The sequence below is a fragment of the Chiloscyllium plagiosum genome, unplaced genomic scaffold (assembly GCF_037043375.1).
Source record: "Chiloscyllium plagiosum isolate Xiang-an unplaced genomic scaffold, Cpla_swu_hap1 HiC_scaffold_42, whole genome shotgun sequence".
Taxonomy (NCBI): domain Eukaryota; kingdom Metazoa; phylum Chordata; class Chondrichthyes; order Orectolobiformes; family Hemiscylliidae; genus Chiloscyllium; species Chiloscyllium plagiosum.
Window position 1 is genome coordinate 31,163,036 of NW_028270180.1, and position 27,402 is coordinate 31,190,437.

The 27,402-nt window shown below is 45.6% G+C and overlaps 1 protein-coding gene across 2 annotated transcripts in view; it reads left to right on the plus strand.

Annotated features, from left to right (window-relative positions):
* dut (deoxyuridine triphosphatase) overlaps positions 1-25,501 on the plus strand; it is a 39,300-nt gene extending 13,799 nt beyond the window's left edge. For both annotated transcript variants that reach the window (XM_043680178.2, XM_043680180.2), the window contains exons 2-7: positions 4,502-4,637; positions 7,376-7,467; positions 9,267-9,311; positions 17,754-17,828; positions 22,235-22,305; positions 22,396-25,501. In XM_043680178.2, the coding sequence (XP_043536113.2) occupies positions 4,502-4,637; positions 7,376-7,467; positions 9,267-9,311; positions 17,754-17,828; positions 22,235-22,305; positions 22,396-22,452 (476 nt within the window). In that variant the 3' untranslated portion in view covers positions 22,453-25,501. The remainder of the gene's footprint in view (positions 1-4,501; positions 4,638-7,375; positions 7,468-9,266; positions 9,312-17,753; positions 17,829-22,234; positions 22,306-22,395) is intronic.
* Positions 25,502-27,402: the final 1,901 nt, after the last annotated feature.

Sequence of the window (27,402 nt, forward strand, 5' to 3'; positions counted from 1 at the left end):
CTATCTCCTCTGACTCCACACATAACTTCCCACTACTATCCTTGATTGGCCCTAATCTTACTCTCATCATTCTTTTATTCCTTAAATACCTATAGAAAGCCTTAGGGTTTACCCTGATCCTATCCACCAACAACTTCTCATGTCTCCTCTTGGCTTTTCTGAGCTCTCTCTTTAGGTCTTTCCTGGCTACCTTGTAACCCTTAAGCGCCCTAACTGAGCCTTCACATCTCATCCTAACATAAGCATCCTTCTTCCTCTTGACCAGAGATTCCACACTCTACAGCTTCCTCCCTGCCTGACAGGTACATACTTATCTAGGACACTCAGGAGCTTTTCCTTGAATAAGCTCCGCATTTCTAATATGCCCATTCCCTGCAGTTTCCTTCCCCATCCTATGCTTCCTAAATCTTGCCTAATCACATTGTAATTTCCTTCCCCCTGGCTGTAACTCTTGCTCGGTGGTATACACCTATCTCTTTCTATCACTAAAGTAAACATAACAGAATTGTGATTGCTATCACCAAAGTGCTCACCTACTTCCAAGTCTAACACCTGGCCGGGCTCATTACCCAGTACCAATCTAATGTGGCTTCGCCCCTTGTAGGCCTGTCTACGTACTGTGTCAGGAAGCCCTCCTGCACACACTGGACAAAAACTGACCCATCTATAGTAATCATACTATAGTGTTCCCAGTCAATATTTGGCAAGTTGAAGTCCCAACTACCCTGTCTCTCTCATTCCTATCGAGAATCATCTTTGCTATCCTTTCCTTTACATCTCTGGAACTATTCAGAGGCCTATAGAAAACTCCGAACAGGGTGACCTCTCCTTTCCTGTTTCTAACCTCAGCCCATACTACCTCAGTTGACGAGTCCCCAAACACCCTTTCTGCAACTGTAATACTGTCCTTGACCAACAATGCCACACCTCCTCCTCTTTTACCATCTTCTCTGTTCTTACTGAAGCATCTAAATCCTGGAACCAGCAACAACCATTCCTGTCCCTGCTCTATCCATGTCTCCGAAATGGCCACAACATCGAAGTCCCAGGTACCAACCCATGCTGCGAGTTCACCCACCTTATTCCGGATGCTCCTGGCATTGAAGTAGACACACTTCAAACCAACTTCTTGCTTGCTGGTGCCATCTTGTGTCCCTGAAACTTAATTTCGGACCTCCCTACTCTCAATACTCGAACTACAATTTTGGTTCCCATCCCCCTGCTGTATTAATTTAAACCCACCCCAATAGCTTTAGCAAATTTCCCCCCCAGGATATTGGTACCCCTCTGGTTCATATGAAGACCATCCTGCTTGTAGAGGTCCCACCTACCTTAGAAAGAGCCCCAATTCTCCAAGAATCCAAAACCCTCCCTCCTGCACCATCCCTGTAGCCACGTGTTCAACTCCTCTCTCTCCCTATTCCTCGCCTGTTCCTATCCTGTCTTGTTCTATGTTTTAAAAAAAAGTTGGAAAGAAATGAACTGTTTTTACTGGAGATCAATTTTGAGGTATTTAAGATGATTTAGAGAATCTGTGTCATTTCCAAATTTTTCTTTCCCTTTTGGGAAAGGGGCTGCTAAGTTAGGACAGAGATGATGAATTTATTCTCTGGGGATAGCGAATCTGAAATTCTTTACCATCGAGGACTGGGTCATTCAGTGTGCTTGATGGATTTTTAATCAATAAGGAATCGAGGTACATGGCGAAAAGGCAGGGAAATAAAGTTTGAGGATTACGAACTCAAAGGGCCTACTTCAGATCCAATGACTTATGATTGCTTGGGTTGGCAGACCCAACCATCCATAGGCCATTCAGTTCTCTCTAATTCTTCTGTTACTTTGTCTGCACCTTGTTGTCACTGAAGGAGGAGGATGTGGTGTTTGCTGATTGTAGAGCATCTTAAACAGGAGAAACCACATTCTAATTTAATAATTCTTTTGTTTTAAATTGATGATTTGGCATTTGTTTTCTCAGGGATACTTTTTCTAACAATTTTAGTCTTACTTTGTCATCCTAATTGGCGTTTTACAAAATGTGTTTGCTCTGATTTAAGTCAATGAAAAGGAATGAAAAATAACTCAGTAACACAGATACAGCATGATCCTTAAACCTCGCTCCTTAACTTAAGGGATCAACCAAAGGTTAACATGTCTGCTAGAGTGTAGACAATACAGGAAATTGGGAAAGTCATCAGTCACCAGCCTGAGATATGTGTTTTAATAAATTATTTTCCCTAAAAATTATGCTTTGTTCATAACATTTTTAAACAAGACATTACAAAATGTTTCAACTGAATTTTTTATTTATTTATTCATGGGATGAGGGCATCACTGGCTAGGTCAGCATTTATTGCCATGTGCAGGGCAGTTGAGTGTCATCACATTGCTGTGAGTCTGGACTCACATGTAGGCCCGAAAGAACAATAGTGAACCAGGTGCGTTTTCCCTAACAATTGACAATGGTTTCATAAATCATCATTAGACTCTTAATTCCAGATTTTTGCTGAATTCACATTTCACCAATTACCATGGTTGGTTTGGAACCCGGAACCCAATCCCCAGATAATTTCCTGAATTAGCAGTCCAATAGTAATACAAAGCTTGCAAGAAAATTCAAAAGCCTAAAACAACATGTTCCACCTGATTCGATTTTAATAGAATTAATAATTACCAAATACACTCCACACCAGGCATACAGCCTGATGGCAGAAGTTATAGAACGTATAATCAATACAAAGTTGTACAGCACAGAAACAAACCCTTCGGTCCAAACAGTCTGTTCTGACCATAATCCCAACTAAACTAGTCCCACCTGCCTGCGCTTGGCCCATATTCCTTCAAACATTTCTTATTCATGTACTTATCCAAATGTCTTTTAAACACTAACTGTACCTGCATCTATCAATTCCTCTGGAAGTTCATTCCACACATGGATCACTCTTTGTAAAAAAAAATGTCCCTTATATCTTTTGTAAATCTTTCTCCTCTTACCCTAAAATCATAACCCCTAGTCTTGAAATTCTCACCCTATGGTAGAGACACCTGCTATTCACCTTACCTATGCCCCTCATGATTTTATAAACCTCTAAGGTCACCCCTGAGCATCCTAAATTCCAGTGAAAAAAATCTCAGCCTCTTCTTAAAACTCAAACTCTCCATTCTTTATGTATCATGTTTTAACCTGGAGTGCCTTGATAAATTGTCAATACACTTGATTAACAATGTACGTTCTTTGTAATACACAAAGCCCAAGGGGGTTCTCCAGTTTCCAGCCCCTCGTAGACTATGATTGAAAGATCCTTAGTCAGTGGTCTTTCCCATCTGCACTGGCTGCCCCAAATTTCACGGTTTCCCCCAGCGCCCAGACCTGGATGTTAGAATGTGCTTGTCTGCAACAATCAGTCAAAAGCTGCTCACTGCACTGGAAGACTAGCACACCATAGAGCACCTTTACCAAGTTGATGGTCCACCAGGCACAGCTGATGTTTATCTTGATGTGTGTGGTTTTAACATCATAGATATGATTTATTAAGTTGAGAACTAGTGTAAAGTCATTGTTAAAATAACTCGCCAAATTTTGGAATACCAACACCAGCTGAAGTTCAGACACTAATAGTCAGGCAATTCAAAGTCCCAAGTTAACAACAATGTGCATTTAAACAGCACATCTTAATGGGGTGAAATGTCTGAAACAATATTTCCAACCACGCCACAGATGAAGAGATTCAGGCAGGTGACCTATAGTTTAGGAAGGGCTAGGTTTTAGGGAAATGGTTCCAGGCTCTGGTCAATTAATTTAAGGCATATTACTAATCGTGGAATGATTCAAATCATACTCGAGAGCAGAGTTGGAGGAGAGTAAGAGGCCGGATGGTACTACAGTACAGAAACAGGGAGGACCGAGGCTGTGAAGGGATTTGAAAACAAGGATCAGGAATTTAAAATTGAGGTGTGTGCTCAACCAGGAGCCTCGGTAGGGAGAGGTAATGGTGAGTGTTGGGACACAAGCAAGAGTTTTGGAAGTAAACTGGGAATCAAAGAATTGTTATTATGCAGGAGGAGACCTTTTGGTCCATCGTTTCTCTTCTAACTCTCTGAATGAGTGTCATGTCATTAATTCAAATTAATTTAATTCATTTTTATTGAATTAATTAATTTAATTCCAATCTAGAGTTCTTCAGAAACTGATCCAATGATTGGGGGGGGGGGGGGTTTCAAGGCGAACAAACAAATATGATTGGATGAAATAGTGTTCATTAACAGGCAGTTGATTGGCCAAGTGTTGGCCTGGTGCACTGTGATTGGCCGGGGCTTTGGCGGGCTCTTTGTGGCGGGAAATTACAGAGAATTCCCTCCGGAGTGACAGAGCGCGAGCCCCGGCCGGACTCTCTGTCTCACTCTCTGTCTCACTCTCTGTCTCTCTCTCTGTCTCACTCTCTGTCTCACTGTCTGTCTCTGTCTCTGTGCCTGTCTCACTCCGGGACAATGCCGTGCTCTGAAGCCTCCAGCCCCGCGGTGTCTCCGGCCAAGCGGCCCCGGGAGGACGGTGTCCAGCGGCTCCGGTTCGCGCGGCTCAGCGACAACGCGCGGCCCCCGAGCAGGGGCTCGGAGCGAGCGGCGGGATTCGACCTTTACAGGTGAGCGGCCCCTACCCCCCACCCCGCGTCCCTCTCCCCACCCCCCCCCCCGCGTCCCTCTCCCCACCCCCCCCCCCGCGTCCCTCTCCCCACCCCCCCCCCGCGTCCCTCTCCCCCACCCCCCCCGCGTCCCTCTCCCCCACCCCCCCGCGTCCCTCTCCCCCACCCCCCCGCGTCCCTCTCCCCCACCCCCCCCGCGTCCCTCTCCCCCACCCCCCCCGCGTCCCTCTCCCCCACCCCCCCCCGCGTCCCTCTCCCCCACCCCCCCCCGCGTCCCTCTCCCCCACGTCCCTCTCCCCCACCCCCCGCGCGTCCCTCTCCCCCACCCCCCCGCGCGTCCCTCTCCCCCACCCCCCCCGCGTCCCTCTCCCCCACCCCCCCCGCGTCCCTCTCCCCCACCCCCCCCGCGTCCCTCTCCCCCACCCCCCCCGCGTCCCTCTCCCCCACCCCCCCGCGTCCCTCTCCCCCACCCCCCCCGCGTCCCTCTCCCCCACCCCCCCCGCGTCCCTCTCCCCCACCCCCCCCGCGTCCCTCTCCCCCACCCCCCCCGCGTCCCTCTCCCCCACCCCCCCCGCGTCCCTCTCCCCCACCCCCCCCGCGTCCCTCTCCCCCACCCCCCCCGCGTCCCTCTCCCCCACCCCCCCCGCGTCCCTCTCCCCCACCCCCCCCGCGTCCCTCTCCCCCACCCCCCCCGCGTCCCTCTCCCCCACCCCCCCCGCGTCCCTCTCCCCCACCCCCCCCGCGTCCCTCTCCCCCACCCCCCCCGCGTCCCTCTCCCCCACCCCCCCCGCGTCCCTCTCCCCCACCCCCCCCGCGTCCCTCTCCCCCACCCCCCCCGCGTCCCTCTCCCCCACCCCCCCCGCGTCCCTCTCCCCCACCCCCCCCGCGTCCCTCTCCCCCACCCCCCCCGCGTCCCTCTCCCCCACCCCCCCCGCGTCCCTCTCCCCCACCCCCCCCGCGTCCCTCTCCCCCACCCCCCCCGCGTCCCTCTCCCCCACCCCCCCCGCGTCCCTCTCCCCCACCCCCCCCGCGTCCCTCTCCCCCACCCCCCCCGCGTCCCTCTCCCCCACCCCCCCCGCGTCCCTCTCCCCCACCCCCCCCGCGTCCCTCTCCCCCACCCCCCCCGCGTCCCTCTCCCCCACCCCCCCCGCGTCCCTCTCCCCCACCCCCCCCGCGTCCCTCTCCCCCACCCCCCCCGCGTCCCTCTCCCCCACCCCCCCCGCGTCCCTCTCCCCCACCCCCCCCGCGTCCCTCTCCCCCACCCCCCCCGCGTCCCTCTCCCCCACCCCCCCCGCGTCCCTCTCCCCCACCCCCCCCGCGTCCCTCTCCCCCACCCCCCCCGCGTCCCTCTCCCCCACCCCCCCCGCGTCCCTCTCCCCCACCCCCCCCGCGTCCCTCTCCCCCACCCCCCCCGCGTCCCTCTCCCCCACCCCCCCCGCGTCCCTCTCCCCCACCCCCCCCGCGTCCCTCTCCCCCACCCCCCCCGCGTCCCTCTCCCCCACCCCCCCCGCGTCCCTCTCCCCCACCCCCCCCGCGTCCCTCTCCCCCACCCCCCCCGCGTCCCTCTCCCCCACCCCCCCCGCGTCCCTCTCCCCCACCCCCCCCGCGTCCCTCTCCCCCACCCCCCCCGCGTCCCTCTCCCCCACCCCCCCCGCGTCCCTCTCCCCCACCCCCCCCGCGTCCCTCTCCCCCACCCCCCCCGCGTCCCTCTCCCCCACCCCCCCCGCGTCCCTCTCCCCCACCCCCCCCGCGTCCCTCTCCCCCACCCCCCCCGCGTCCCTCTCCCCCACCCCCCCCGCGTCCCTCTCCCCCACCCCCCCCGCGTCCCTCTCCCCCACCCCCCCCGCGTCCCTCTCCCCCACCCCCCCCGCGTCCCTCTCCCCCACCCCCCCCGCGTCCCTCTCCCCCACCCCCCCCGCGTCCCTCTCCCCCACCCCCCCCGCGTCCCTCTCCCCCACCCCCCCCGCGTCCCTCTCCCCCACCCCCCCCGCGTCCCTCTCCCCCACCCCCCCCGCGTCCCTCTCCCCCACCCCCCCCCGCGTCCCTCTCCCCCACCCCCCCCCGCGTCCCTCTCCCCCACCCCCCCGCGTCCCTCTCCCCCACCCCCCCCGCGTCCCTCTCCCCCACCCCCCCCGCGTCCCTCTCCCCCACCCCCCCGCGTCCCTCTCCCCCACCCCCCCCGCGTCCCTCTCCCCCACCCCCCCCCGCGTCCCTCTCCCCCACCCCCCCCCGCGTCCCTCTCCCCCACCCCCCCCGCGTCCCTCTCCCCCACCCCCCCCCGCGTCCCTCTCCCCCACCCCCCCCCGCGTCCCTCTCCCCCACCCCCCCCGCGTCCCTCTCCCCCACCCCCCCCGCGTCCCTCTCCCCCACCCCCCCCGCGTCCCTCTCCCCCACCCCCCCCGCGTCCCTCTCCCCCACCCCCCCCGCGTCCCTCTCCCCCACCCCCCCCGCGTCCCTCTCCCCCACCCCCCCCGCGTCCCTCTCCCCCACCCCCCCCGCGTCCCTCTCCCCCACCCCCCCCGCGTCCCTCTCCCCCACCCCCCCCGCGTCCCTCTCCCCCACCCCCCCCCGCGTCCCTCTCCCCCACCCCCCCCCGCGTCCCTCTCCCCCACCCCCCCCGCGTCCCTCTCCCCCACCCACCCCCCGCGTCCCTCTCCCCCACCCTAATGCCCTAACCCTCAGTGATGGGAATGTGGGTGCTGTTGACATGACCTGATTACCTTTTGTGTCGTTCACAGTGCTTATGACTACGTGATCCCTGCTCAGGATAAGGCTGTTGTGAAGACTGATATACAGATTGCTGTTCCTCATGGGTTCTATGGCAGAGTGGGTAAGTGGTTGGTCGTTGCTGATCTAGGGCTAGTCTGTATCCTCAACCTGTGTTCACCACTCTGCCTCCCCCTCCCCACCTCATTTCCTCCCCACCTCATTTCCTCCCCTTGCCCCCAGTCTTGAAGAAGGATCTCACCCAAAACATTGGCTTCTCCACTTGATGCTGCCTGATTTGCTGTGTTTTTCCAGCCTCCTGCTTATCTATGCTGAAATTCTATGCAGCAGCTTTGTGAGCAGTTTAGTAAAAACTGCCTGTTACACCAGTTGCAATCTGTGACTATTTATTTATTTCGGTTATGGTCCCTAGGTCATTTGAAAGGTGTCTGGGTGTGCACCTTAAATTCCATAACTTTGGGGCTCTGTACAAAATGTTGGTTGGCTTGCTCTGATGCTTTATGATCAGCTCGTTCTTTGGCATTTGAATTTTATTGAACTCATAGATCCTAGCCCACCTCCACCTTTCTTCTGGCCACAGTGTGTCAGCTCAGTATGACCAAGCATTCAGATGAAGCTAAAACTGCATTATTGTATAGCTCCAGTCAAGTCAGGGAGTAGTCAGCATGGGTTTGTGTCCAATAAGCCATGTCTGACAAAATCTTTGTTTCGAAAAGGTAACCAAGAGAATAAATGAGGGTAGGCAATGGATGTTGTTTTATATAGACTTTAGTAAGACATTTAGGTGTGCCACATAAATAATTTGGATGTGAATGTGTAAGGTATGATTAATAAGTTTGTGGATGATACAAAACTAGGAGGTATCGTGATAGCAAGGAAGGTTACTAACAACTACAGTGGGATCTTGATCGGATGAGAAAGTGGGCTGAGGGTTGGCAAATGCATATGAATACAGAGAAGTGTGGGATGTTTTGACTTTCCAATGTGCCACAAGATAGGGGCATGTACAGTAAATGGTAAAGTCCTGAGGGGTGTTGTGGAATGGGGACCTGGGAGTAAAAGTACATAGTTCTTTGAAAACGACGTCACAGGCAGACGGCGGTGAAGAAGGCATTTAGCATGCTGGCCTTCATTGAGGCATTATGTCGGCATTGGGGCGTTACGTTGCAGTTGTATAATTTGTTGATGAGGCCACATTTAGAATATTGTCTACAGTTTTGGTGAGCCTGTTCAAGGAAAGACACACTTAAACTAGAAAGAGTGCAAAGATGATTTAAGGATGATGCTGGGCCTAAGTTATAGGCCAGGATAGGATTTTATTTTTTGGAATGTAGGAGAATAAAGGATGACCTTATTGAGGTGTACAAAAACCATAAGGAGCAAAGATAGAATGAATGCATCTAGTTTTTTTTCCCCAGGGCTGGGGACTTGAACTGGAGGGCATAGGGTTTAAGGTGAGAGGGAAAAGATTTATGGAGGACCTGAGAGGCAACTACTTCATGCAGAGAGTGATGTGTATGTGGAATGGGCTGCCAGAGAATGTGGTTGAGACAGGTACAGTAGCAACATTTTAAAAAAAAATTTGGATATGTACATGTATGGGAAGGGTTTAGAGGGCTATGGACCAAAAGTGGGCAATTGGAACTAGCTGAGTGGGCGCCATGATCAGCATGGACCGTGCTGTATTACTGACTCTCCAGTGCATCAGCAACATCGAAATCCTGTCTAGGGGAAGCCTTAAACATGGATGAGATGGACCAAAGGCCTGTTTCCATGCTGTATATCTCTGACTCTCTAATTACTACCAAAAAAGCATTACATCGAATGTTTGGTTGTGGCATTTGTGTTAAAATAATTGTTTATTAATGTTTGGAAATATTAATTATTTTAATTCCTTTTCAGCTCCAAGATCTGGTTTGGCAGCAAAGCATTTCATTGATGTTGGAGGTAATGTATTTGTCATAACATTGAAACAAAGTCTGCCTATGTACAGAAATGGTGCTTTGTAGTGAAGCTTTTCTCATTCCTGAAGAAGGGCTCATGCCCGAAACGTCGATTCTCCTGTTCCTTGGATGCTGCCTGACCTGCGCTTTTCCAGCAACACATTTTCAGCTCTGATCTCCAGCATCTGCAGTCCTCACTTTCTCCTTTTTTGAAGAAGCACACGCAAATATAGTCGTAACCTGAGGAATAAATGGGGCAGGGAGAGCATGACTTAGAGCTTCATAGTGGGTGATACTGGAGAGTAGTGCTATCTATTTTGGAAATTGGGGTATTTCTGTAATTGCAAATGTACAGTCTCCCATAAAACTAGAAATACAGGTAGTTCTCCTATAATGGTGTTTATTAAACTTTATTTGGCGATTAGTGAATTGTGAGCCTTTTTTATAAGCCTGTTACGTGATTCCATCCCTGGCTCTTCCTGAACAGCAAAACGCAGCCTCACGATCCTCTGTCTGCAAAATGCAAATTTGCTGTGTTCAGTTAAAACTGGGAAATTCAATCAGCTCTGCAAGTCTTGAAAATGAGCTTGAAATTGGGAATTTTAGTCCACGCTTACAAGGAACTGTATTTCAAACCGAGGAAAAATCTTTGGGAGGACTGGACTGCCCATGTCGGCATCACACATTTTCTGGTGAAGTGCTTCATGAAAGGTACAGTGCTGTAGTCAGTGATTCAAGTTTAGTGTTAAATTTACTGTATTTCATTAAAATGCAATCTAAAGATTTCCTTAGACTGTGCTATTGTTTGTGTTAGGTCAACTATTACTTCCATTTTGATTTTTTTGGCGGTTCACCCCAATCCTATATTTCCCATAGGCCCCGTTACTTATATTGCATAGTTTTCTATAAATGTTGCACAGGAACGAAACTACTGCATTCTAGGAGAACTACTTGTAATAGGAACGGAAGTAGGTCATTTGGCCCATCGAGTCAGCTCTGCCATTCAATCAATTATTTTTCCTCAATCCCATTCTCCTGTCTTCTCCCAGTAACATTTGATACACTTACCAATTAAGAACCTACCTATCTGTCTTAAATGCACTCAATGATTTGGCCATCACAGCCTTCTGTGGCAGAGTTCCACAGATTAACTATCCTCTGGTTGAAAACGTTTAGATTAGATTAGGTTACTTAGTGTGGAAACAGGCCCTTCGGCCCAACAAGTCCACACCGACCCGCCGAAGCGTAACCCACCCATTCCCGTACATTTACCCCTTTACGTTCTCCTCATCTCAGTTCTAAAGAGTTGTTCCTTCACTCTGAGGCTGTGTTCTAGGATCCTCGTCTCTCCTACCAGTGGAAATGTCTCCACGTCCACTCTATCCAGACTTCTCAGTATTGTAAGTTTCAAAGAAACCCCCTGCTCATCCTCCTAAACTCTATTGAGTACAGACCAGGCTTCTCGACATTGGCAAAGCCATTCATGTTTGGGATCATTGTAAAACTCTGGAAACCTTCCAAGGCCAGCATATCCTTCCTTAATAAGGGACTTGGTTCTATTTTCAGTATTCCAAATGTGGATCTGACTGGTCCTTATACAGCCTCAACAGTATATCTCTGCTTTTGCATGCTAGCCCTCTTAAAATGAATGCTAACCTTGCACTTGACTTCCTAACAGCAAACGGAACCTGCATACTGACCTTAAGAATCCTGAACTAGGACATCCCAAGTCCCGTTTGTCCTTCGGATTTCTGAACTCTTGCCCCATTTAGAAAATAGTCAATGCTTACTATGTTTCCTCCTTCCTACTAAAATGAGTAACCTCACATTTTCTCACATTGTATTCCATCTGCAGGTGCTTGGCCCATTTGCCTAGGATAGAGTTACAGAGATGTACAGCATGGAAATAGACCCTTCGGTCAATGCTGACCAGATATCCCAACCCAATCTAGATCCACCTGCCAGCACCTGACCCGAGTCCCTCCAAACCCTTCCTATTCATATACCGATCCAACTGTCTTTTAAATATTGCAGTTGTGCTAGCCTCCACCACTTCCTCTGGCAGCTCATTCCATACACCACCTGCTGTGGAAAATGTTGCTTCTTAGGTATGTCTAAGTCCTTTTGCAACTTCCATGCTTCTTTAATACTACTGTCCCTCCACCTATTTTTGTCACCTGCAAACCGAGCAACATTGCCCTCATTTCCTTGATCCAAATGGTTACTGTATAACATGAATAGTCCAACACTGACCCCTGCAGAACTCTACCAGTCACCGGCTGCCATCTTGAAGAAGACCCCTTTCTCCTTACATGGCTTGGAAAAGGTGGATGCTAGGAAATTGTTTCCGTTAGACGAGGAGACTAGGACCCATGGACACAGCCTTAGAATTAGAGGGGGTCATTTCAGAACAGAAATGCGGAGACATTTCTTTAGCCAGAGAGTGGTGGGCCTGTGGAATTCATTGTCACGGAGTGCAGTGGAAGCCGGGACGCTAAATGTCTTCAAGGCCAAGATTGATAGATTCTTGTTGTCTAGAGGAATTAAGGGCTACGGGGAGAACGCTGGTAAGTGGAGCTGAAATGCGCATCAGCCATGATTGAATGGCGGAGTGGACCCAATGGGCCGAATGGCCTTACTTCCACTCCTATGTCTTATGGTCCTTACTCGCTGCCTTCTGTCCATCAGCCAATCCTCCATCCACGGCCCTAAAATCATGGGCTCTTGACTTATTTATCAGTCTACTGTGCCTCACCTTGTCAGAGACCTCTTTGAAATCCAAATAGATCACGTCACTCTGCTTTGTCTAAGTTGCTCATTACTACCTCAAAGAATTTGAATAGATTTGTCAAGTATGAACCCTTGATGGAACCATGCTGATTCAGCCTATTTTGCCACAAAGTCTAACTACTCCGTGACCTCCCTTAATAGTAAACTCTAAAGTCTTATTAATGACTGAGGTCTGTCTAACTGGCCGATTTGATTTTGTTTTGCCTTCCTTTTTAAATAGGGTTCTTAAATTAACCATTTTTCAGTCCTGTAGGGCCTCTCTGACTCAGTCGTGCTTCAGATATCACCACTAATGTTTCTGCAATCTTCATCAGAGCCGTAAGGTGCAGTCCATTCGGTTCAGATGATTTATCCATCTTGAGACCCTTCAGCTGATACAAAGTACCCATTATCCTTTCCTACCATTTCATTTATCCCCATTACTACTTCTGTCTCATTTCTTAGTTGTCCAACATCCAGTCTTGTCTCTTCGCTTTTATATGTAAAAATGAACTCTTGTGATCTTTTATATTGCTAGTTAGTTTGCCCTCTTTCCCCCAATTGCTTTTCCAGTTGCCCTATATTGGGTTTTAAAGGCTTCCCAGTAATTTTTGCCATGTTTTGTCTTTTGCTTTTATGGTGTCCCTGACCTACCTTGTCAGCCACGGTTTCCTCATTCTCTCCTTAGTATGTCCCTTCTTCCTTGGGGTGAATTTCTACTGTGTCTCCTGAATTGCCCCCAAAAACAGCCTAACGAACGTTCTATGACTGTCTCCAATGCTAGCTGTATATCATTCCTTAGATAAGGGATCCAAAACTGTTCATGGTGTTCGTTATAGTCTGACTAGTGGTGGAGAGTCACCCTTACTTCCCTCGAAAATTCAGGTCCTCTGTCCAATCTTTTCAACCAGGATTGAGCTAAGTAGCTCTAGCGGGTCCCAAACTAAATGGAAGAGCAAGTTATTGGCAGATTGCATCACTCATAACTCTGCTATCCAGGCAGATAATACCATACACCACACCACCACTGCTATTTAGTGGCGAAACAATGCTGCCCCTTGTAATTTTCATTCCATCCAATCAAATTCCATACACTGAACTTATGATTTAAGATCCTTCCTCATGTACTGATCCTCTATTACGATCAGTCACACAGATTTCCTTTTCCTCAGTGTCTGTCCATCCTAAATGTTAAATATCCTTGAATATTCAGTACCCAGTGCTGGTCACCATGCGGTCAAGATTCTGTAATGCCAGTTAGATCCTACCCATTTACCTCTCTGAGCTTTTCGATCTTCTGTCTTGTGATTGCACTTACATTCAGGTAGGCCTTAAGCTTTGTGTCTCTGACATCATTCAGCATTCAAAACATACTGGATCCTCAGCTTTGTTTCTTCTGTCTTCTGGTCTCCCTCGCAGCTGTTCTTTTTCCAACTTGGGTTACCCTCCAGTTCCCACCACCTGACAAATCAATCAAAGAGGGCAGCCGAGTAGGAGCACAGTGTGGGCTCTTGCCTTGACCTCTGCTCCATCGCTTCTACTTTTTACTTTTTCTTTTACTTTTACTTACCTTTTTTATTTACCTTGCATGAGTCTGTGCAGCGCAGAGAGTTCTGACAGCATGAACCAGGTCGGCTGACAGCAAGGTCAGGAATTGCAGCCTGAGACAGCTCGGCAGAAAGAGCATGTCCTAGCGCATGCCCTGTGATTAGAGGCTGTGAACAGATCCTGCCTGGGTCCAGCAGCAGTGGCAACAGCATTGTGGCTTCATTGGGTCCAAAGCGTGGACTTCATTTGGAGTGCAGCCCAATGCAGGAACAGTGTGGGAGGATCCCTGGTATTTGCAGTGGTGGTGTCGAGAACAAGCAGCTAAGCAGGGACCCATTATGGCTAAGTACTCAAGAAAGACTGTCGAATTTTTAACTGATTTCTTTAGTTTTCTACTTGTCCTATGATGGTCTGTAATTAAGTTTTTAATTTACTTTTTCTCTCCAGTTTTAGTACCTAGATACCTTTGTACTAAGATGGTGCTGTGTGGTGTCATTTTACACTTTTTACTGTACTTATGTACTGGAGTACACCTGACAAAATCTAAATCTAAACTCAGTTAAACCATCTCCAATGGCAGTAGCAAATGTCCTGTGAGGATTTCAAGCCCTTGTCCTGTTGAGATCTAAACTGCCCAACTTGTACTTGTCTCATCTGTCCCAGAACCAGTCCCAATGCCTCAGAATCATAGAATCCCTACAGTGTGGAAACAGGCCCTTCAGCCCAGCAAGTCCACACCAACCCTCTTCAGAGTATCCCATCCAGACCCATTCCCCTGCCCTATTACTCTACATTTTACCCCTGACTAATGCACCTAACCAACATATCCCTGAGAATTATGGGCAATTTAGCATTGGCTAATTGACCTAACCTGCCCATCTTTGGATTGTGGGAGGAAACCCATTCAGACGCAGGATGAATGTGCAAACACCACACAGATAGTTGCCCGAGGCAGCAGCGCTAACCACTGAGCCTCCGTGCTGCCAAGGAGCTTGGTGGCCTCCCTCTATACCAGTTTAATCAATCAATTTGTTTGTTTTTGTCCTTTCAGAAATGTAACATTAGAAGTGATCGAGAGATTATTGCTCATGTGGTCCTGCCTTTTACTTTCCTTAACTCATTAAAATCTGCTTTCAGAACCTTATCCCTCAACCTATTAATAAGGAAGAGGTGTTGTTTGTCTTAAAGACTATTGAGGTAGATACACCTTTGGGTTCCAAAGAAATCTATCCCAGAATATTGAGGGAGGCAAGTGAACAAATTGGAGCATTGACAGGATCTTTGTATCCTCTTTGGCCACAGGTGAGGTCCCAGAGGATTGGAGAATAGCCAATGTCCGTCCATTGTTTTTAAGATGGGTAGCAGGAATAATCCAGGAAATTACAGGCCTGTGAGCCTCACGTCAGTGTTGGGGCAATTATTGGAAAAGATTTCCAGGGCAACATCTATAAGCATTTAGAAACAAATGGACTTACTAGTGATAAACAGCATGGCTTTGTGCAGGGGAGATCGTGCCTCACTAACTTAGTTATTTTTGAGGAGGTGACAAAGCTGATTGAGGGTCAAGTGATTGTTGTCTACATGGACTTAAGTAAAGTCTTTTGACAAGGTCTGTCATGAGACTGTGCAAAAGTTGAAGTCACATGGTATCGGGGTGAGCTGGCAAGATGGATACAAAACTGGCTTAATCATAGGAGACAGAAGGTAGCAGTGAAAGGATGCTTTTCAGAATGGAGGGTTATGATTAGTGCTATTCCATAGGAATCAGTGCTGGGACCTCTGCTTTTGTGTTCTACATAAATGATTTGGAGGTTGTGTAACTGGTCTAATGAAGTTTGCAGGCAATGCAAAGATTGGTACAGTTGCGGATAATGCAGTGGGATATATATCAGTTGGAGACATGGGCAGAAAAATGGCAGATGGAGTTTAATCTGGACAAATGAGGTGAGCTCCCTGAAGGATGAAAGTGAAGTAGAGGGGGATGGTGAGGTGTCGGGAGATATTGGGGTCCAGGCAGCTGAATGTAGGGTGACTGGCAAAAAAAAAACTGGAATACTACTTATCTTACAGTGAGTGGTGATCTCTAATGCTCTGCCTAATTGAACAATGCAAACTGATTCTGTAACTTTTCAAAGTATTCAGCCAATTTCTTTGAAATGTACAAAGCTGCAGAACTGAAAGCAAGTGTATGGGGGATTAGTATGAATTAGGCAGCTTTGTTAAACACCTGACACCTGGTGCAATAGGCTGAATGTTGTACATCTGCCAGACTAGTCTCATTCTAGTCTTTTGTCTGTCATTTTGCAATTACCTTGTCGCCAACTTAATCCTAGTAAAAATAATGACTGATTCCACCAGGTGGTGGAGCTGCAGTGCTTTAGAATAACCGGCTCCTTCACATTACAGTGTTGGTTTGGAATGTCCAATTTCCTGCCAACAGTTGGACTTGAACACATTGTTCCTTTATTGCTGGGTCAAAATCCTGGAACTCTACTGACCAGAATCGTTCAAGTATTTAGACACCGACTGGTCATTCAGGAAAAAGGCCCACCAGCACCAAGACCAACTTGGAATGTTTGACAGTGTCCATACCCTGAGATTTTGTAAAAAAAAAATTAACCTATTTTTCCAACAAACTTTATTCCGAGATGTTATTGCACACCTCTGGAGCAAGTAGAACTTGAACTCAGGCCCTTCTAGTCCAGGGTCAGGGACAGTAGCTCTAACACACAAGGGGCCCACCCACCCTGCGAGAGAGCGGTTCAATTGTGTTAATTTATATCTTCTAATTAGTAGAGCAGTTATTTAAAATTCACAAAGAGAAGGTTCAGGGGAGGATAGAGATGGGAAAGACATGCAACTATGTAAAGTTTGTACAAGAGCAGAGAAATCTGGGTGTGTGGGTGGATAAGTTATTTAAAGGCAGTCATAAAGATTGACACTGTAAAGCTTAGTGTTTACAGCCCCCCCAGTAATAAACTACATAAGCGAGCAGGTTACTTTAAACTTGTAGAAGAAACTAATTTTGGTTTTGGCTGAAATGTTGCATGTAATCATAGCTCTCCACCTCTGGCATTTGGGTGAGTGCAGAAATGATTTGGTAATGGTTCCAGGGATGAAGAATTTCAGTTATGAAGATAGATTGGAGAAATTAGGACTGCTTGTTTTTTGTTGGAAGAGAATGCTGGGAGAAGATCTGACATTCAAAATTGAGGGGGGTCTGGATAGAGTAAATGAAGGCAAACTGTTCCCACTTGTGAAAAGATCGAGAGAAGGCACAGATTTAAAATGATTGGGAAAATGCACAGAATCAATAAGGAAACACTTTCTCATAAGTCGAGTAGTTAGTATCTGGAATGGACTTTCGTTGAGTGTTTGGTGAAGCAGGTTCAATCAAGACATTTGCAAGGGAGTTGGACTTATAAAAGGACATGGTTATGGGGAGAAGACAAGGGATACTCCTGTGAAAGGCTCATTTGGAGAGCAGTGCATATGTTGATGGGCTGAGTGGCCTCCTACACCATTGTTGTTTTTGCTGCCCATTAATTTTCCATTTTTAAGGAATTGTAAGCCATATCTATGTAGTCTACGAAAATAGATTGGGAAAGGGAGAAGGTACAATAAGACTTGGCTGAAAGTAAGTTTGCAGGTGAAGGAGACAAATGGTATGTTTGCCTTCGTATTAGTGGCATTTGAGTACAGGAGCCAGGATGGTCTTGGTGGGACCATACCTCTAGAAGACTGTGTCCTTATCTGAGGAAGATCTGAATTGTCCACTCCACCTCCATTCTATGTAGCTTTTCAGTGGTAATTGCAATACGTAAAGTTCTTAAGCAGGTTTGTAAAGTGGATACTGATGGGGCACTCTTCCTGGCAGTGGTGTCTAGCACTGCAGGTCAGAGTCTTGGGCTTGACGTCCAATCCCTGCTGTATCATTGACCTTTCAAATTTTTCCAAATGCTCATGCTTTTATGGAAAGTGTACCTTCAAAGCATTAAACGGATGCAAGGCATTGTCTCTTATATATGTGAATGATCTTGCCTAGTGATTTCCACATTGGCTAAATATTTCCCACCCAAACCTTTCTGTTTAAGGATCTTTCTTAAAGATTATTCCCTTTGTTTCTCAGCTGGTGTTATTGATGAGGATTACAGAGGAAATGTTGGTGTAGTCCTCTTCAACTTTGGAAAGGAAGACTTTGAGGGTAAGTTTCACTCACTTTTGTTACGATGTAGAGCATTGCATATTTTATAAAGACTTGTAAACTCCTCTCATTTTTCCATGTAAAAAATATGAGTATTAAAGTGCAGAACTGCAGAGGGCAATGCATTTATTCTGTGATTGCTGATTATGGAATTTCATTGAGATTTTTAATAATTACATGAAATATGCTATCAGATTATTTGATCAGGTTGGTATGAAAATCATTTGGGGAAATGTAAAAAGTCTTAAATGTAATAGAACATAGAAAAATACAGCGCAGTACAGGCCCTTTGGCCCTCGATATTGCGCCGATCCAAGCCCACCTAACCTACACTAGCCCACTATCCTCCATATGCCTATCCAATGCCTGCTTAAATGCCCATAAAGAGGGAGAGTCCACCACTGCTACTGGCAGGGCATTCCATGAACTCACGACTCGCTGAGTAAAGAATCTACCCATAACATCTGTCCTATACGTACCACCCCTTAAATTAAAGCTATGCCCCCTCGTAATAGCTGACTCCATAAGTGGAAAAATGTTCTCATGGTCAACCCTATCTAAACCCCTAATCATCTTGTACACCTCCATCAAGTCACCCCTAAACCTTCTTTTCTCCAATGAAAACAGCCCCAAGTGCCTCAGCCTTTCCTCATACGATCTTCCTACCATACCAGGCAACATCCTGGTAAACCACCTCTGCACCCGTTCCAGTGCCTCCACATCCTTCCTATAGTATGGCGACCAAAACTGCACACAATACTCCAGATGCGGCCGCACCAGAGTCTTATACAACTGCAACATGACCTCAGGGTTCCGGAACTCAATTCCTCTACCAATAAAAGCCAATACGCCATGTGCCTTCTTCACTGCACTATTTACCTGGGTGGCAACTTTCAGAGATCTGTGTACATGGACACCAGGATCCCTCTGCTCATCCACACTACCAAGTATACGACCATTAGCCCAATACCCCGTCTTTTTGTTACTCTTACCAAAGTGAATCACCTCACACTTAGCTACATTGAACTCCATTTTCCACCTTTCTGCCCAGTTCTGCAACTTATCTATATCCCGCTGTAACCTGACACATCCTTCCTCACTGTCAACAACTCCACCGACTTTCGTATCATCCGCAAACTTGCTCACCCAACCTTCTAACCCCTCCTCCAGGTCATTTATAAAAATGACAAACAGCAGTGGTCCCAAAACAGATCCTTGCGGAACACTGCAAGTAACTGCACTCCAAGATGGACCTTTACCATCAACTACTACCCTCTGTCTTCTTCCAGCCAGCCAATTCCTAATCCAAACCTCCAACTCACCCTCAATGCCATACCTCCGTATTTTTTGCAGTAGCCTACCATGGGGAACCTTATCAAACGCCTTACTAAAATCCATATACACCACATCTACCGCTTTACCCTCATCTACCTCCTTAGTCACCTTCTCAAAGAATTCAATAAGGTTTGTGAGGCACGACCTACCCTTCACAAAACCATGCTGACTATCCTTGATCACATTATTCCTATCCAGATGTTCATAAATCCTATCCCTTACAATTCTCTCTAAGACTTTGCCCACAACAGAAGTGAGACTCACCGGCCTATAGTTACTCGGGTTATCCCTACTCCCCTTCTTGAACAAGGGAACCACATTTGCTATCCTCCAGTCTACTGGCACTATTCCTGTAGACAATGAGGACATAAAAATCAATGCCAATGGCTCTGCAATCTCCTCCCTTGCTTCCCAGAGAATCCTAGGATAAATGCCATCAGGCCCAGGGGACTTATCTATTTTCACCCTTTCCAGAATTTCCAACACCTCTTCTCTGCATACCTCAAAGCCATCCATTCTACTTAATTGTGACTCAATATTCACATCGACAACAATGTCCTGTTCCTGAATGAATACTGACGAAAAATATTCATTCAGTGTCTTCCCAATCTCTTCAGCCTCCACACGCAACTTCCCACTACTATCCTTGACTGGACCTATTCCTACCCTAGTCATTCTTTTATTCCTGACATACCGATAGAAAGCCTTAGGGTTTTCCCTAATCCTACCAACTAAGGACTTTTCATGTCCCCTCCTTGCTGCTCTTAGCTCTCTCTTTAGGTCCTTCCTGGCTACCTTATAACTCTCAATCGCCCCAATTGAACCTTCACGCCTCATCTTTACATAGGCCGCCCTCTTCCATTTAACAAGGGATTCCAATTCCTTATTAAACCACGGCTCCCTCACACGACCTTTTCCTCCTTGCCTCACAGGTACATACTTATCAAGGACATTCAATAGTTGCTCCTTGAACAAGCTCCACATATCAATTGTGCCCATGCCTTGAAGCCTACTTTTCCAAGCCATGCATCCTAGGTCGTGCCTCACCACATCATAATTTCCCTGCCCCCAGCTATAACTCTTGCCCTGCAGTGCACACTCATCCCTCTCCATCACTAGAGTAAAAGTCACCGAATTGTGGTCACTGTCCCCAAAGTGCTCACCTACCTCCAATTCTAACACCTGGCCTGGTTTGTTACCCAGAACCAAATCCAGTATGGCCTCACCTCTTGTTGGCCTATCTACATATTGTGTCAGGAAACCCTCCTGCACACATTGGACAAACACCGACCCATATAACGAACTCGAGGTATAGCTTTCCCAATCGATATCAGGAAAGTTAAAGTCCCCCATAACAACCACCCTATTACTTTCACTCTTCTCCTGAATCATTCTCGCAATCCTTTCTTCTACATCTCTAGGACTATTAGGAGGCCTGTAGAAAACTCCTAACAGGGTGACCTCACCTTTCCTATTCCTAACCTCAGCCCAAACTACCTCAGATGGCGAGTCTTCACCCATCGTCCTTTCCACCGCTGTAATACTATCTTTGACAAGCAATGCCACACCTCCCCCTCTTTTACCCCCACCTCTGACCCTACTAAAACATTTAAACCCTGGAACCTGCAACAGCCAATCCTGTCCCTGTTCTACCCATGTCTCCGTAATAGCCACAACATCGAAGTCCCAGGTACCAACCCACGCTGCAAGTTCACCTACCTTATTTCGTATACTTCTTGCATTGAAGTATACACCCTTCAAACCACTTTCCTGTTTACAGGCACCCTCCTTTGAGATTGATGCCATGTTCCTAACCTCCCTACACTCCAGGTCCTGCACCCTAAAGCTACAGTCTAGGTTCCCATGCCCCTGCAGAGTTAGTTTAAACCCCGCCCCCAAGAGCACTAGCAAACCTCCCCCCAAGGATACTGGTGCCCCTCAGGTTCAGGTGTAGACCATCCTGTTTATAGAGGTCCCACCTTCCCCAGAAAGAATTTAGGTATTTATTCTCATACTTGTTTCATTTTATCTTGCCCAATCATTGCTGTTCATGTTTCTGAAATCTCTAACCCATGCAATATCGTTAACCAGTATCAATTGTTCTGAATCGTAACTGTCTGCAATTATCAGTGGTTATGTAAATGTCTCTTAGATGGACAAAATTCCACGTCAAAATCCACAATGTAGCGAAACAAATAACAGATGAGGTTCTGGCAGTTATTTTGAGCTGCCAGACTATTGTACTTTTGAGTAGTATTAAGCCATCAACTAATGACTATTTCCACCTGTTTTTAAAAACATAATTTGTTCCAGAGAGCCCAGATGAATTATTTTTGGCAGTGCCTGGGATTAAATTGGAGATTTTTCATCAACTGGCCATCAAGTATGAGTTATGGGGTGTGGGGTGCTGGTAGCATCGGGTGAAATTGCTCTTGGAAGCTTTTTAGCTTCTCCACATTTGGGCCTTGGGTGAGAATTAGGCAACACGCCACAGTCAAGCTGCTTGTCAAATTTGAATTGCTGATACATGACGAATGGCTTCTCCGTACCAAAGGACAGTTGGCATCTCAAATTGATCGAGAATGAATCATTGTGTTCTTAAGAGGGAATTTGTTGAATGTCTTACGAAACGATGTTTGGACGAGATGTATTCAGTTGCAATGAATATTACCAGAAACTAAACAGATTAAGCTGTATTGTAGACTTTGTATTTCAGCTTTCACTCTATCTATTTGTTTGCTGTAAGGCAGCAGTAGTGGAATTAATTTCCTTTCTCAGTGAGAGTAACCCACTATCTAACTCCTTATAAATATAAGGAATGTTAACGGTAGTTATGTTTTCTAATAAACTGTGGGCAGCTTTGAAGTTTGTTTGTTCACTTTCTGTATGGTATCTGTTTTTAAATCTACGTGGGCTGCATTCTAAGACAAAATGTTCAGATTTGAGCTGCATTGTTTTATGTGGAAGTGAATGCAGGGGAACTAAATGGCTAAGACTTTGTTTCTTTAATCATTTTTGGGGGAGATCCTAATCGTTTCACTTTTTTCTTTTTCGCATTTATATTTCGGTAGTTAAAAAGGGCGACAGAATAGCTCAACTGATTTGTGAACGCATCTGCTATCCAGAACTTGAGGAGTTGAAGGTGACTTAATATATTAAACAAACATTTCCTATTGTGGTTTTATTTTCTGGCTAAAATGTAACCTTTTTCACCCTTTTTGTCATTTTGCAGAGTCTAGATGAAACTGAACGCGGTGCAGGTGGTTTTGGCTCTACTGGTACAAACTGAACGTGATGTTCTGCCAAACCATTTCAGACACTGCCTAATGTCTCTTTGGAGAATGTTACAAGCTGTGGGTTCTTCAGGAAACAGCAAATTGAGAAATGTATAGTGAACGTCTTTCATGCTTTGTGGGTAAAACAGAATGGGAATCTATCCTAATGTAAAACTGCTTTCATCTAGGCAATTTCAAGAGCCTGATCTTGGTAGTGACTGTAAGACTACTTATTCTAGTTATGGACTTGAGCAGTTGGGTGTTTTTTTATTATAACAATAAAACTTTTTGACATTATTTATGGATGCATTTGGTATGTAAGGAAATGCTTTCAGTTCAATGATAGTGGGGTAGAAAAATTAGTAGAACTTATTCTCATTACTTTGCTACATAGCAAAGAGCTTGTTCACATCTGAAGCAAGAAATCTTCCATTAAGATAATGGAATCAATGTGAACATAAATCACTGCATGTACTGCTACAGTTTCAAAGTGCACATCCCATTACAATCTGTCGTATGATTAACTGTCAGCTTTAAGGTGACAAACCAATATCACGTGAACAACAATAGTTTGTTTCTCAAGGCTCTGCTTGCTGACCTGATCAGAATGAGTTTTTGATCTGTGTGCAATGATGTTCCCTCACAAGATGATATGTTTTATTGTCTGTTTTGACAAATAGGAGATCTGCTTCTCATGCATTTTTAAATTTGGAATTTTGAATCAATAACAACTCTTGTAACAAAATATTAGCCATGATGTCGGAGTTGTTTGTGTTGGACTGGGGTGGACAAGATCAGAAGTCACACAATGCCAGTTATAGTCCAACAGCTTTATTTGAAATCCCAAGCTTTTGGACCGCTGCTCCTTCAGGTCACTTGACGAAGGAGCTGTGTTTTGAAAGCTTGGGATTTCAAATAAACCTGTTGGACTGTAACCTGGTGTTGTGTGATTTCTAACAAAATCATAGCCAGTCATCGGCCTTGTTTTTCGCGAATTTAGGAAGTTTCTTTTTTGAAATACGGCTATAGTGCTACTTGCACCATATTTAGGATCTGTACACTTTGTCCTCGTGATGGGTTTTCTACCAGGTTTTGGCTCCCTTCAGTCAGTCTATCTTTGTGCCTGTTTTGAATCTTGGACCCACAGTTAGTGAACCTTTAAAACTTTACAGGTTATCCACTTTGAAGTTGAGATTTTCATTCAAAATAATGCTTTCAGTTCCAAGGCTAGGTTCCTGTCTTGGGTCATTTGTTTATCCATTCCAGTTTTGTTTTCAATTAGCATCATTTTAAACGTGTCTTCTATGATAATTGAGTTGTTTTTTTCCTCCTTTATTTAATCTGTACTACAAAGAGATTCTGTGCGCACACCCTTCTGAAGCACCACAATCTTGTTTGCCGTTTTTCATCTTGTATTATTCAAGGGTTTGTTATAACAGATTTATGCCAATGCTGTCCAAACCTAAATCAAACTTGTTTGCATTCTACCCTTCCAATGATGGTTTTCTCTTCCTTGTGGGAAAACTGACCTTATGCTTATCGTTGGTGAATTAATTGCTGTTGTTTAAATTTAAATGAGCGATGTCACTTAAATTGTTAGTTTACTGTTTTCAGAGTGTTACAATGGAGAGAGAATTGCAGCTGCTAATTATGATTCTTGTCCTTCTATTTGAATGATGTCTAAGAATCTCCGCTTGCTTCGGGGAGATTGTGTCTCATGGCTTGGAATTCGTAGTTAACTAAATTACTTAAGGCGGATGTATTCCAAATGTTACAACTTAACAGATGTGTCAGTGTTTTTAGATGAATTGATACGTTTAGTTTTAATTCCTTTATTCAAAGTGAGTTACATAGGATAGTTGCAGTGCTTTTATTCCATGTTGTATGTGAAATGCTTCAATGACTTGGATAGAAATAATTTCACATGCTTCTGCCTGTATGTATGAAGGGAAATGTGGAAAATAATGAATGGTTTGCATATTTAGTGTGCCTGATGTTTGCACTATTACATATTAGTCTTTGTGATCTGAAGTGTTCTTTTTCTCACCAACTACTGATCAATAAAGAATTCTGATCCTGGTCATCATCTGCATCAACAACTTGTAGATTGTGAAAGTATTGGTCAGTGGTATCTCTAAGAATAATTCCAGGAATAATTCTTTTCAAATGGTCATTTTCAAAGATCCAACTCTGGCAAGATTCTTACACTCTAAAAGTTACTTTATTGCAGTTTCTGAGGCTGTTGATGAATGAATGTGTCTTAAGTGTCTCCTGTGTCTGCCAGTTGCTTACTGTTCCACTTATGTAATCTGTTAGTTTTTCCTCCTATGCTGACACGTTATTATTCACTGGATCGCATTAAATTGTAACTCAGCAATTTGTTTTTTTTTAATTTGGATGCACAGCAACCATTCTGTAGTTCAATACATTTTTTGTATAGATCAAATTGAGATCTTACAGCCTTGGATTTGTGGAATGTTTGCTTCAAAGTTGTCTTCTGGCCACAGAATCTCTTGCTTTTGCTTTGAAGTCATCATCTGTATTAGCACCTTTCCTGTTAAAGTGCCTGTTGTCTGTAATAACTGTAACCTACAGCCCATTCACACTTCACCTGAAATTGCTAACTCTTTTGGACTAGTTAAATACAACAGAGGTGCAGATTGTACTTATGGTATTTGCAGTTGACCATACTCTGTTCAATCGAACATCACATAGCTTTTACTTGTTCGGTTGTTCCAAAAATATGTAAAACTCTAGCCATCCGTCATTTACTTGAGATTTGAGCTCAAGCTCTATAATTACATTTTCTAACCACTTTGAACTTTTGTTGCCAAATGCACTAATGTTTGCCAACTTTACCACTTGCACGGTCTAATATAATTCCTGTCTGGGAAGGCTGAACTAATCATTTATCGTGATTTTGCTATTGGATGTCTCATGGCAGAATTGTTTTCCAGTGGGCAGGAAACCATCCAAACCCATCAAAGGTTGTATGCCATCTTTCTCCAAGTTTTGCTAGCAAATATATACATTGTTCAAGAAAATAAAATGATTAAAAATGTTTCTATTCAGAGTTCTTAACCTTTTTAAAAACTTGTTGCTTTAACATTTATTTTAATAACTATCTGCTGTTCCCCTGACATATTTGTCTTAACGAGCTTATCAAAGATCAGCTGAATGCAAAGCCTTTCATTGTTGGTTTACATTGAGGTATTCAGCTGTAAAGGAACAATTAAATACAGCACTTACATGGAGTATGATTTATATTGTACCACTTACTGGGAGACATGCAGTAGTGTCCCTCTGACTACAACATATGCAAAGAGATTCTGTATGCTGAGTGCTTTTTGTGAGAATGGTTGATTCAAAATTCAGAAGAGCGTTCTCTTCAGTGCCAGTAAACATACATGTACTTCATGCTTTGTGGCGCCTTGATAAATTACTTCTAAAGTTATTTCAGTCAAAGTATAACTAGATCAAAAACAAATTAAGTACAGGACAAAAATGATTCCATAGAAAACCTGAAACTAAATTTAAGCTAAAAGACATTTCTTGTGTGTTAAGAGTTTGCATATTGATGGAAGTCTTCCATGCTTAAAGAACAGCTTCAGATCTACTTGGTGTGCAGCATACTTGTATTCTCGATCACTTCAGTTCTTAATCCTACTTTCTATTTTAGCAACAATTTTCCCGTGTGAGTGATGTGTAATAATTTGGCTGCAAGGGTGCTTGGGATTTTCTGCTGGTGCTGTGTTGGAAGGTTTTTCGCTATAATGCTGGAACACCCGATGTGAACCTGGTGGTTTTTTGCCGTAATTGATTCATAAATCTGGAATGAGAGATTCTCAGTAAATCGAAATTGCTATGATTACCCATAAATCTGAACCATTTTTTGTTCCCAGTTATGGGCAATTTTTGTCAAGTGTTCACTGGCCCACATTGCTTTTTAATACAGCAATACCCTGATTTAAAAATCCTTATTTTCCCCAAGTCTATGTCTGGCTTATAGCTTCTACAACCTTCTGTAATCTCTGCGCTATTCTAATTCAGGATGTTGAGCATTCCCAGTTTTAAGTGCTCTACCATTTGGTGACTGCACTTTCAGTTCTTAGATCCCAAGTGCTGGCATTCTCTTGAACCTTTCTTGTGCTCCTTTGATGAAACTTCTGTCTGACCAAAATTTGGTCCTCTCTCCAATGTCTCCTAATTTGAATTGGCAATTTAACGTTTTTTGGGGTGTGTTGCTGTATTAAAGTTGACAGCAATCTTTTTTTATGGTTTTAAAGGTTATCTGGGGAATCTGTCCTCAGACTATCATTGCCCAAGCATGAGCATCAGAAGTTTCCAGTCTCACTTTTGCAGTGCATTGGCTGTTGCTGAAGTTCTTTGTGTTACTGAAGTGCTAGTAAAGTACTGAGAACACTGACCAAATCAGGCAGCATCTGCAGAGAGCTAAACAACATTTCAGATTAATGACTTGTTTCATAATGTTAGAAATCAGTCTTTGAAAACCTTGAATGAAGATCCAGAAAGGATCCAGAATGGAATGGTTGGGTTTCCTACATCCAGAAACTTGATTTCTGTTCTGGCCTTCAGAGCTCTGGTAAAGTGACTTCATGTAGATTTCCCAATTGGATTTTAAATAAGTGATTCTTTATTAGCATCTGCTTGATTTTGTTGTTAGCATCATTTACATAATGTGGGCAAGTTCCTAGACTCTTCAGCTTGGCAAAGAGATTGCAGGGTGTTGCGCTATTTACAGGGAGTGATAGATTAAATTGAAGATTTTCAGATGCTTTTAAGTGGTCCCTAATGGCATCAAATATATTGGTAACTTTCATTACAAAGATTTCTAAAGTAGAGCTTACAAAGGCAATTTGGCTAATGACTGGTGTAATAAATACGGAGAGGGGAAACAATGTCTGGCTAAGCAATGAAATACATTACTTCATTAATAAGTAATT